General features: G+C 52.8%; 1 protein-coding gene across 1 annotated transcript in view; it reads right to left on the bottom strand.

Annotated features, from left to right (window-relative positions):
• Nucleotides 1-229: 229 nt before the first annotated feature.
• Fat2 (FAT atypical cadherin 2) overlaps nt 230-12,405 on the bottom strand; it is a 92,222-nt gene continuing 80,046 nt past the window's right edge. Inside the window, exons 20-24 of the mRNA XM_004666597.2 lie at nt 9,325-9,470; nt 8,640-9,087; nt 5,671-5,827; nt 2,846-3,303; nt 230-1,901 (exon numbers count right to left, since the gene is read on the bottom strand). Coding sequence (XP_004666654.2) covers nt 1,366-1,901; nt 2,846-3,303; nt 5,671-5,827; nt 8,640-9,087; nt 9,325-9,470 — 1,745 coding nt within the window. The 3' untranslated portion in view covers nt 230-1,365. The remainder of the gene's footprint in view (nt 1,902-2,845; nt 3,304-5,670; nt 5,828-8,639; nt 9,088-9,324; nt 9,471-12,405) is intronic.

Raw genomic sequence — 12,405 nt, 5'->3', positions numbered from 1 at the left:
TCACCTAGGGCTCCTCCTATGTCTGTGTGTGGCTTAGGGGTCTTGTTTAACAGCTGTGCCAAGGCGATGAGCCCTTTCAGCCTTTGAATTCCATGGGCTTGGGCTTACATTGTTCCCCTGACCAGCCTGAAGCAGACTAAGTGACACCAAAAATAACAGTAAAAAAAGAACTTTATTGTTTAAAAAAAAAAATTCAAGTGGCCAACAAAATCACTCATCTTGTGACTCACGCCCACAGTCGCAGCTGTAAAACACTCACACGAATGTACCCTCACCCACATGGCTGCCAAGAGCTGCCCGGTGGGTGAGGGTTGAAGTTGCATCTCCTCTTGAGAAAAGACAGGGGACCATAGAGGGATTGGCAGGGGCCAGAGTAGTGAGGCCACCACAGGCCTCACTGACCTCCAGTCGCTGCCACTCCCAGCGACATCTGCTCTACACGTGTGTATGCATGCATTGTTCATGGGGCGCCCACGTGTGTAGATGCATGCCCATGTTGACCCTCCGTGCACAGGGCTGAGTCAGTGTGGGTAACACTTGATTGGTGGGTATCTGCGATGAAGGGCCAGGAAGCTATCTGGCTTGGACCTTCCGCTGGTCACCTCTCTGCCTCCACCTGGGCCTGAATGGAAAGTCTGAGTTCCTTGTGTCTAGAGAAGAAAAGTCCTTTTGGGAAAACACACCCAGAAAGGTTGAAAAGTGCCTAAGAATTTTAAAATGGATCTTTTTTATTTCCTGCTTTTGGCTAAAAGCACCTGGGAAATTCAGAATGAAAAACACAGTGTTCAGTACAAAAGGTGCAAAAGCCGCACAGGATCCTGGCAGGCCCTGGCCCTGGCCTGGTAAAAAGTCATGTGAGTTTTCATTCTTTTTTAGAGGTGGAACAAATTCCTGTGCAGCTGGGCTGCTAGAATACTCAGGTGGTTTTGTATCTGTCACCTCTCAGCCTCCCATGGCCCTCCAGGGTCGGAAGCCCCCGGGCCACACCTATGTAGCAGTGTTGTGGTCCGTCTGCTAGGCATGAGCCTAAGTGCTCCCCCAAAACAGAGCTGTGGGCGGCTGTAAGAACGTGGCCCGGCTAGGCTGAGCCAGCGGTTGGGGGGCCTGCCTTCCTGGTGCTAGATACCGGAAACCGCCTGCCTGGTTTCCCGGCTAACCTCCCTGGGCATCCCCTCTGTCCCGGGACCCTAATACTGTCTTTGCAGCTCGACCCTCAGCTTCCCTCCACCCTCAGGGTCCATCGGGGGACTGGAAGAGCACATTTGAAGGGACAGCCACCTGGCCTGGGGACGGGGACTTCCCTCCTCGCAGCCACACTCAAGTCTCCCCGGCGAGCCTGGAAGACAGCGCCCCTGGAGCAGGAAGCTAGAACATGACTTCCTCACAGCTCCCGTAGTCACTCTCCACCATGTCCGAGCCTTCATAGTTAGGGGGCGCCCGTGGCTGGCCCCGGCCTCCAGCAGGCCCACTGTCCCCCTCGCAGTCAGCATAGGAGGGTCCAGCCCGGCTGAGGCGCATGCTCACCCCCTTGTAGCCCCCCTCGGCCAGGCAGGGCCCGCCCCCGCCCTGGCGGAACTGCGAGTGGTAGTAGCTGATGGCCGTGTATTCGTTGAGACAGGGGGCCAGCAGGCGCTCCCCGGGGCTGGGGGGCCGGGGGGGCATCAGGTCTTCCAGGTTCTGGTTGCTGTAACGGGGCGGGAGGGGGGCCCGCTTGTTCTCCAGCTCCAGGGGGAAGGGGAAGCCCCCGTAGAGGCCGGTGGGGTCTGGCATCGCGGCAGTGCCTGCGTGGCGGCGAGGGGAGCTCTGCAGAGGCCCCTGGGTCACTTCAGTGGGGGGCAGGTATTCCCAGTGCTCCTTCCTGGAGTAAGTCGGGGGCCAGACGGCAGCTCTGCCTGGGTACACTGAAAGGGAACAGCAAGACAGGGTGAGCTCTGCATTTTTCTGGTGACAGTTCTCCAGCCAGCCCTGCAGCTAGAATCTACAACCTAGTGGACCAAGGAGCCAGTGGACACGTGGCCCATCTCTGTGCCCTTATCTGTCACGGCTTAGGTGGATCTAGAAATCAGGGGGGACAAAGTGGAGGCTAGAGGCTTATAATGCGGAGCCAACTCATCTTGCAGATCTCTGCCACAGCCCTGGATAGATGAGAAGAGAGGACCAGGGAGAAGTATGGGTAGCTCCGTGCCACCCCACTGCTGGACATGGCACCTCCATCCCATGACCCACTGGAGAGTTTAAGCTCTGAACAAAAGAAAATAGACACACGGTGTGGCCTGGATAAGGTGGTATCTGTCACAAGGAGTGATGGAATGAGAGGTGGCTTGGAAGGAGTACTTGGCCCCACGCCTGTCTTTGTCACTGAGGGGTTGGGTGCCATCAAGTCACTTCATCTTTATGGGCCCCTCGTGACTCATTGTGAAGATACCTGTTGTGACTATTGGTGAATATGCCAGAAAAAAATAAAGTGCTTCACAAATTCACCTCTTCCTGAGGCAGAGACCAGAGGGGCTTTAGTCCCCCTCCAGGCCTGCCAAGCTGGCACAGGCTGCTGCACCTGCAGACTGGGCAACCAACCAGTCATTCCTCCCCATGAAGGCTACCCAAGACTAACCAAGTTCCTGGCGTGACTCTCAACCCCATGCCAAGGCTTAGAATTTAGAGCAAAGTGGATTGAGCTACACCAAGTCACCGACTGTGGACTGTGACCTTGAATATGCCCCTTCATACCCCATCCCCAGGGACTGGACCGCATGGTGGCTAAGAATGCTCATGTCTCAGGGGAGTGTTCAGGTCTCCCATGCCCTCTCATCCACTGCGGACATGCAGGGTCTCTGGTCATACTGACCCAGATCCTCGCCTGACCACGTTCTCTTGATGACTGACTCGTGGTCGGCATGGGAGGAGACTGCCACTGGGGGCAGCCTGGGAGGCACGCTGCACACCATCGGCCGCTGCTTGGAGCTGGGTCCAAAGGTGACGAGGTCATTGGGCACTGAGGTCTTGCTGGGCTCTGACTGGTTCAGGTTGTTGCAGGAGCTGGCACTCAGGGGATCGAGCTCGATGGGGGGCATGGCTTGGGTGTCCACCCCCACACTCCTGGCCAGGAGGTCTGGGTCCTCCATGGCCACCGGCTTGTGAGACTCGCAGCGGCGGCAGTAGAAGAGGAGCCCCACGGTGGCCACAGTGACCAGCAGTGTGGCCACCGCAATGATCAGTAACTCCTGCTGACCCCAGTCCCCCCTGGTGATCTCGGGGGTGATGAGGCAGTGTCCTTCAGAGCAACCTCTTGCCTCCATTTCACACCTACAGAGATGGAGAAGTAATCAGAGAACTTCATCTGTGGCACGTGTGTTTGTGTGTATGAGGGCGCACATACACAAGCACGTGTGTGTGTGTGTGTGTGTGTGTACACGTGTGCATGGGAAGGCCAGACAGACAACAACCTGAGGTGTCACTGCTCAGGAACATCATTCACCTTTAAAAAGAAAAAAGCAGAGGGCTGGAGAGATGGCTTAGTGGTTAAGCGCTTGCCTGTGAAGCCTAAAGACCCTGGTTCAAGGCTCGATTCCCCAGGACCCACGTTAGCCAGATGCACAAGGGGTGCATGCATTTGGAGTTCGTCTGCTGTGGCTAGAGGCCCTGGAGCGCCCATTCTCTCTCTCTCTCTCTCTCTCTGTCTGCCTCTTTCTCTCTCTGTCACTCTCAAATAAATAAATAAAAATGAACAACAGCAGCAACAACAACAACAACAAAACAGCCAGGCATGGTGGCACACACCTTTAATCGGGAGGCAGAGGTAGGAGGATCACCGTGAGTTTGAGAGCACCCTGAGAGGTCAGCCTGAGCTAGAGTGAGACCCTACCTCAAAAAACAAACAAAAACAAACAAAAAACTATTTAGTTGTATGTTGCATGTGTGTATGGGCATACCAGGGCTTCTTGCCCCTGCAAATGAATGCCAGATGCTTGCACCACTTTGTTGCATCTGGATTATGTGGGTGGCTTGGGAATTGAACCCAGACTTGCAGTCTTTGCAAGCAAGCGCCTTTAACCACTGAGCCATCTCCCCAGCCCTCCACCTACCTTTTCTTTTGTTTTGAGTCAGGGGTCTATCATTGGTCTCAGACTCACTAATAATTAGGCTAGACTGACTGGCCAGTGAGCCCCAGAGATCTTCCTTAGCACTGGGGTTACAGGCACACACCACCATGCCTGGCAGGGTTATGTGGGTACCGGGGCTTGAGCTCAGGTCCTCATGCTTGTGAGGCAAGTACTTTAATTACGGAGTCTGTCCCCATCCTTAGTCAGGGGACTTTTGATAGTCCCTCTAACAAAGGTCTATGGGACAGAGACCCTCACCCTCAAGCCTACCGTTTTCCACCCAAAGTAAAATGGAATTTTCAAACCCATCAACATCCGAACTTTCTTTTTTGGTTTTTTGAGGTATGGTCTCACTCTAGCCCAGGATAACCTGGAATTCACTATGTAGTCTCAAGCTGGCCTCGAACTCATGGCGATCCTCCTACCTCTGCCTCCAAAGTGCTGGGATTTAAGGCGTTTGCCACCATGCCTGGTTTAACACCAGAACTTTCTATCTTCCCCTCATCAAAGATGGCCTCTGCTTCCTCTGTGACTTGGGAGCTGGCATGTCCACTGTTTTCCTCAGCGATGTCTGGGCACTGGGTGTTCTCTCCACCAACGAGGTGAGCTGCTACAGCGGTAGAGGCAACGGACATATCCAGCTGTCCCCTAGCAGGAATGTCAGTCTCCCACACATCCAGCTCAGCAGTGGCCCAGGCCTGCAACCTTGCTTTAATAGATGATGTCGCTTGCAGCTTTTTAGCAGGTCACAGGATCCCATCATGCCCTGCACACAAGGCACACCTACTTGGCATAGTGTGGCTCTTGGAGAAAGACATTGGCCACCCAGCTCATGTCCAGCTTGCCTTGCATTGTGTAAGGCTCCCAGAACTTCTGTAGCCTTCTCAGTCCACTTTTAGGAATTTGGGGAAGGTTCCCCTCACCGAACTTGAGTCCAGAATACCATCAGTCAACAGCTTGTCCTCTGGGGTGACATGCTATGTTCCCCAGTCCCTCTTTTACAATGTGAACAGCTTGGGAGATGCTCAGTGAAGAAAGTGATTCTTTTTTTTTTGTGATTGTTGTTGTTGATTTTCGAGGTAGGGTCTCACTCTGGCTCAGGCTGACCTGGAATTCACTATGTAGTCTCAGGGTAGCCTTGAACTCACAGCAATCCTCCTACCTCTGCCTTCCAAGTGCTGGGATTAAAGGCACGCACCATCATGCTTGGCTAAGAAAGTGCTTCTTGAATAAGTGTGAGAACCCAAGTTTGCACCCCCAGAATCCACGTACGGCTGGACGTGGTGGTTCTAGTGTCTGTAATCCAAGTGCACCTGCCGCAAGAAGGGCCGTGGTGGCAGAAGAACCACCCAGAAGCTAAGGACAGTGACCGTGGAGCACTCAACAGTGAACCACAAGCACGAGAGACCCTGACTCAAACAAGGGAGGGAAAGGCCTAGAAGCTCGGTGTCTCGAGTACCCAGCCCCTAAACCTCTGTAAAGGTCAGAGTGAAAAGGTCATTTCCTAATGGTCCTGGGTAAGGAATCAGGACATGTGGCCTCTCCTGAGCTTACTGTGTCCCGGGCTTACCTGTCACCTGTGTAAGGGTGAGGGCAGTTACAGGAAGCTCCGTCAGGGGAGGAAGTGCAAGCCCCACCATCCAGGCAGGGTAGCGAAGTACAGTTCGCCCTTCCTTGTTGTTCACAGTGCCTCCCGGAGAACAGCGGGGGACACCTGCACACGTAGCCTGGGAGAGAGAGAAGGTGAGAGAGTGAGTGACCAGCTACCCGCCAGGGGACTGGCCAGTCCACAGACCTGTGACTTCATCTTCATGAGCCTTTCATTCTCTGAGCGCTGTGCCAAGCCCCTCACTGGGCACTGAGTCCTGTGGAGCAGGAGCATTTGATCAGGTCCACAGATGACTTTGAGGATAGAAAACAGTCACCAAAAGAGGAGGAAGAAACAGAGCAACAATGATAATGGACACTTAGAGCTAGTCACTGTTCTAAGACAGTGTGTGTATTTGCTTCCCCCATCCTCAGGAGGGCCCTGAGATCCCACTGAGTGTGACAGTACACACCTGTAATCACAGCATTTGGGAGGTAGAGGCAGGAGGATCAGGAGTTGGAGTTTGAAGCTAGCCTGGGCTACATGTGATGACATCTTAAAAAGGCAGAAAAAGGGCTGGAGAGATGTCTTAGTGGTTGACGCACTTGACTGCAAAGCCAAAGGACCCAGGTTTGATTTCCCAGGACCCACATAAAGTCAGCTGCACAAAGTGGCACATGCATCTGTAGTTTGTTTGCAGAGGCTAGAGGCCCTGATGTGCCCATTCTCTCTCTCTTCACTCTTTCTCTCTCTGCTTGCAAATAAATATTTTTTTAGAGGCAGAAAAAAAAATCACACAGTTAATTAAATGGCAATACCGGGATTTCAACCCAGACAGTTATCTGTACAAATCAGTACCTTAGTCAGTTTTGAAGGGAGATGTTGGCAGGTGCTGGCTTAGTCTAGGCCCCTAAGGGGAAGGTTTCTGTTGAGACCTGTGAAATGAGTAGACATTTGCCAGGAAAGAAGACAGAAGGGCAAAAAGGAAAGTGTTTTCAGGCCAAGGAGACGAGTGCGAGCAAAGATTCCGGGGAAAAAAGGGGGGTCGTATTCATGAAACTTAAACCACAGCAAGGTGGGACAATCCGGTGAAGAATGGGGACAGATCTTGCCTGACAGGGTGTGAGTGTGGGGGGCGGGGGGGTGCTGCTCTCAGTGGAGTGACGTGCCGGCTCAGTGTGTCTGGAGGCTCCCTCTGGCTCCTGCTGGAAGGTGGGGTGTTGAGAGAGAGGCTGGAGAGGACACTAGTGCAGGAGAAAGGTAAGAGGTGAGAGGGACTTGAGCTAGTGAGACAGCACGGCCCCCTTGGAAGCTTGGTGGGTAGAAATGGTGATACAAATAGCCAGGTGACTATCAAGACAGGGGATAGCATCATGCAGCATAGACAGGTCTTAAAAGTGTGCTGAGGGTGGGGGCTTGGAGAGATGGCTCAGCAGCTAAGGTGCTTGCCTGCAAAGCCCAACAACTCGGGTTTGATTCCCCAGGACCCATGTAAAGCCTGATGCACAAAGTGGCGCATGTGTCTGGAGGTTGGCTGGAGGCTCTGGCATGCCTTCTCCTTCTCTCCTCTTTCTGCTTGCAAATAACTAAATAAAATATTTTAAATTTAATTTTACTTTATTTTATTTATTTGCAAGCAGAGAGAGATATAGAGAGAGAGAAAAGACAGACAAAGAGAGAATAGGCACGGCAGGGCCTCCAGCTACAGCATATGAACGCCAGATGCATGCGCCTCTTTGTATATCTGGCTTATGAGGATCCTAGGGAATTGAACCTGGGTCCTTTGGCTTTGCAGGAAGGCACCTTAACTGCTAAGCCATCTCTCCAGCCCTAAAAATATTTTTAAAGATTAAAAATGTATGCTGCTGAGGAAAAGGGTAAAGCACTACATATGATTTCCATGAATGAAAGCTACCAGGCACTGGGAAGTGGCTCAGTGGGTAAGGCAGTCACTGCTCAAGGCTGAGCTCTGTCCTCCCCGGACCCCGCATAGAAAGCTGGTAGCAAGCTCAAGAGATGGCTGAGTGGCTAAAAGCACAGGCATGCAAGCTTGCTGGCCCCGGCTCAGTTTCCCTGTGCCCATGTAAGCACTAGAGGCACAAAGCAGCACATACATGGGGAGTTTGTTTGCAGTGGCTAAAAGCCCTGGTGTGCCCATTCTCTCTGTCTTCCTCTCAAATAAATAAATAGAAATTAAAAAAAAAATAAACAGCACTGCCACTTGGTAGCTGTGGAGGGCATCTGTCATCCCAGCGTGCCGACTACAAGATGGGAGGCAGAGATAGGAGAATTTCTTGGAAACTCACCACCGAGTGCAGAAAAGAACAGAGTGAGACCCAGAGAAAGAAAACCCTGTTTCCATTGAGGGGAAGAGTGAGGATGGACTCCTGGAAGTTGAAAGCTGTCCTCTGACCTCCGCATGCATGTGAGTTCACACACACACACAGCCACATGCATGCACATGTGCACATGTGCACCCCCCCTACACGGGGTGGGATCCAAACCCCATTCCATTTTGGGTGGAGGGGGAGCGGGTGTGGTGTGTAGGAGATGGCGAGGGTCATGGGTTATGCCTAAGGTCAACAGCCAAGGCCTGAGGAAGGAAGGAGATTCCTGGCTTCGCCCAGCACAGACCTAGCAGGACTCAGTTGACTCGGGGACGAGAGGGCTGTTTGCCATCAGGATACGGGCGGCAACAACCAGCATCTGTACCTCCCACTTGCAAACCAGGTGACTTTGGGAGGGTTGCTTTCCCTTGCTGTGCAATGCGTCCCTTACATCCCAGAGATCTCCTGAGCTAGAAAGCATCTCTTTTCTCTCCTTGTCACATGGAACTGTGGTAAAGGAACCTGCCATGTCAACTATACAGTGGTATACAATATCTGGATCACAACAGGGGGCTTTGAAGACTATTCTGGGGTAAGCTTTGGGGTCACTCTCCCGGGCCTTACCTGCCCCGGGGACCTGTGAACAACTCCCGCCATTGAGACACGGGTTACGGCTACAGCCGGCGCTGGGCCAGCAGCACTGACCAAGGGCCTGTCTCTCCAGCAAGCCCACTGCCTTCTTCCCCTGTTGGCCCAGCAGCTCCAGCTTCTCTCCGTTGACCACAACAGCGTCCAGGCAGCCTTCGAAGCCCAGGGAGACATTTGAGGCAGGGCGGGATGGGACGAGGCCGCCCAGCAAGAGGCGTCTCTCAGGACTCGGTGGGTGGCGGCAGTGTTCGGGGACGACGAGGGAGGAGCTGCCTGTGCCGTCGACCCACAGGCGGATGAAAGTCTCCGTCTCCTCCAGCAGGATGGAGTGCCACTCTCGGTCATTCACGGGCTGCCGGGAGGAAAGGTTTCCATAGAAACCATCTGCACAGCGGTACTCCAGCTGAGGCACACCACTGGCTAGCTGCAAAGACAGACAGACAGCCATCAGTAAAGCCTAGAGGTCCTCGTTACGAACAGGCTTCCAGTTACAAGGCTATGGTTTATATTTTGTTTCTTTTGATGTTTTGAGGTAAGGTCTCATGGAGCCCAAGCCAGCCTTGGAATCACTACAATACTGGCTTGATTGGCATCACCATAGCAACTCCATCTCCCCGGCCTGGGAGGCCCACGGAAGCCGCTCACAAATGGGGTCCCTTACCTTCAGTGCAACCGATGCCGTTTCATTGGCGAACAGGAGAAGCGCCTGTGACTGCAGTGTTTTCAGGTAGAAATGGACCTGCCAGCTCCGAGCCTCTGGGGACGTGTAGCGCACATAGCTCTGACCACCAAACCTCACAGCGGTCCCTGCAGATGAAATGAGTTCTCAGTCTGTGACGGCGTATGCTGACGGTCAGCTTGACAGGGCCCAGACTCCAGGAAAGGAGCCTCTGGCCATGCCTGTGAGGAGGGACATCTAGATTAGGTTAGGGATTACCTTGATTAGGTTAATGGAGGTGGGAAGACCCACCTTAACCGAGGGCAGCACCATGCCATGGGCTGGGATGTTGGACTGAGTAAAAAGGAGGCTGGCTGACCGCCAGAATCCATCGCTCCCTACTTCTGGCCTACTAGTGCAATGTGACCAGCTGCTCCGAGCTCCAGCGCCTTGCCTCCCCTGCTGTGATGGACTGTAACCTTAACCTGTGAGCCCAAGGAAAACCATCCTTCCTTAAGCTTCTTCGTGTCAGGTCAAACAACAAGGAACCAGCTAATACAGAACCCCTGGACAGACTGTCTCATTTGTCCCTTGGGTGGCTCACATGTGATCCATGATCCCAAGCAAGTTGGGGGTTAGCAATAGTTCTTCTAGAGCCACATGGCAACCAGGCTGTCATCATGCACATCTCCTCTGGCAACAAGGACCACGGCCTCAGGTTCCAGCCTAAGGGTGAGGAGCAATGAGCTTCGCCCATGAGCAGAAACCAATGTGGGTTTTCTTTCTTCCTTTTTTTTTTTTGTTTTTCGAGGTAGGGTCTCACTCTAGCACAAGCTGGCCTGGAATTCACTACGATTCACCGCGATCCTCCTACCTCTGCCTCATGAGTGCTGGGATCAAAGGCTTAATTGTGTGTGCGCGTGGTTTTTCACATCCTATGTCTCTCATGTTATTTCTGCTATCATCCAAGGAAGGCTGTGGAACTAATGAGGATTACTCATCTAGCAGAACTTCAGGCCCTCTAGAGGTTTGCATTCTCCGTGGGTCCCCAGGGCCATGACCACTTTACGCAGGAACTTCCTGACAGAGGTTGCAGAGAGGTCACAGGTCAAGAGCCACTCGGTGATAAAGGAGCTTGTCATAGATGCTGTGGCAGTTTGAATAGATGGCACCCAGTATATTCGGTGTTTTATTAGCTTGTAGTGTGCATCTGCAGCCACCTGGATGGAGGCGGTGTCACTGTGTGGTGGTGGGTTTGAGATTTCCATCTAAACATATACAAAGCATGCCTAGCTGGAGTTCCTGAAGTGTGCTGTGCTGTGTGGCTTTTGGCTTTTTGCCTTGTTCTTTTCCCCCTGTGAAGACAGGCCGGCTCCTTCCACCATTATGGAGCTTCCCCAGGATCTGTGAGCTTCAATAAACCTTTCCTCCATAACCGTGCCTGGTCTGGAAGTTCATCTCAGCGAATATAATGCAATGCTCAAATGCAGTGGTTCAAACCTCAGTAAAACCCTCCATCCTTCATCCCCCTCAGCCATTATAAACCCTGCATCCTCTTAGCATCTTCTCGGCCATTGCTCAGGCACCAGCTGTGTGGAGACTGAGATTTCACCACTGTGGGTTTCCCTGGCTCGTCTGGCCGCAGGGCAGTCTGAGGTGGAACCTTTTGGGAACAGTATTCAAAAGAACTTGCTTTGGGGCGTGAAGTGTCAGATAAGCACTGCCCACTAGATGTGAGTTCAGCCATGGAACCCCTAAGCCCCAGGATAAATAAGCCTATCATGGTCAGGACAATGATCAAACTGGGCAGTTTCCAGATACCCAGGGAAGAGGAATTGTGAGGGGAGGGAATAAAGGAGAAAAAACGAGAAGGAGGAGGAGTCTCCCACACTGCACGTGCTTGGCCGCATCTGACCTGGAGGCTGAGCTGGGTTGGGCCTGGTTAGTACTTGGCTGGGAGGAATGGGTCTAGGGAGGAGGCCGTTCTGAGGAACACAAGGAGTCCTAAGACCCAGAGCTTCCGTCACACCGGAAGTCCAACACTCCCCAGCCCTGGCCCTTCAACTGTATTAGTGCATCGATTCAGACCAAAAGTCTCCAAACCTGGTTGAGACTGATTCAAACCTCAGCATTCTAGGCATTCTCATAGAAGAGTCTGACTTAAGCGCCCTGGGTGACACTAGAAAAATGGGTTGTAAAAGCCTTCCCAGGGCTTATGGGATTGGAAGGGAGGCTCCTGGGAAGCTGTTCATACTCTGAGCCTTGATCAACTGCTGGCTACTCTGGTATATTGGGTCCTGGAAAATGCACTGAGGTATACGCTTATGACACAGGAATCAATTTTCTTATTTCACTGAAATGTTTAAAACAAGAGCAGAAGTCTTCCCCAGTGACTGCTGATCAGCAAGCCTAGGTAGGGATGAGTTCCCCAAAGTACAGTTCCTGGACACCTGCTTCAAATGAGATGCCAAATGCAGGACTCACCCAAGACATTGTAAGTGAAAACTCTAGAGACACAGCCCACAGCAGGCATCTTTAAACACCCTCCGCAGGTGGTCTGGCACACTGCTGGGTTTTAGAACCTCTGCTGTCAGCTGCCAAGTGGTCCAGAGATCCTCCAGCCACCACAGCTTTCCCCACAGCAGGTCCTGGGGTCAGAGTCCCAGAGAGATGTCCCTTCCATCAGCCCAGCTGCAGTGATCCCTGGACACAGTCCCCCAATCCAAGCAACCATCTTCCCTAGTGCAGGCTGAGTGGGTTCCTAGGAGATTGATCAGGTCAGAAAGAGGGCAACAACAATCTGAGAGTGATGTCACATTCCTTTAGCCAACACTAAGCTGGCCTGGGCCAAGGGTATCTGTGCCAGGGGAGCTGGGTGAGTCCTGAAGGAAACTGAGTTCCTGGGGTAGCTTAGAGATAAGTTTAGGCCCAGAGTAGGACACACAGGTGCAGTGAATAGCCTGGTCTTCCTTGGAGGTTGTACGGCCTCACACAGAGCAATACAGTGCCCCAACACCAGTCCCAAGCACAGATGGGACTGGCGACCCACATCACAGAGCCTGGCACACAGGGGGTTCCGTATAG

This window comes from Jaculus jaculus, chromosome 6 (genome assembly GCF_020740685.1).
Source record: "Jaculus jaculus isolate mJacJac1 chromosome 6, mJacJac1.mat.Y.cur, whole genome shotgun sequence".
NCBI lineage: Eukaryota > Metazoa > Chordata > Mammalia > Rodentia > Dipodidae > Jaculus > Jaculus jaculus.
The sequence above is the reverse complement of the archived record's forward strand: the minus strand, read 5'-3'. Positions and strand labels throughout refer to the sequence as shown.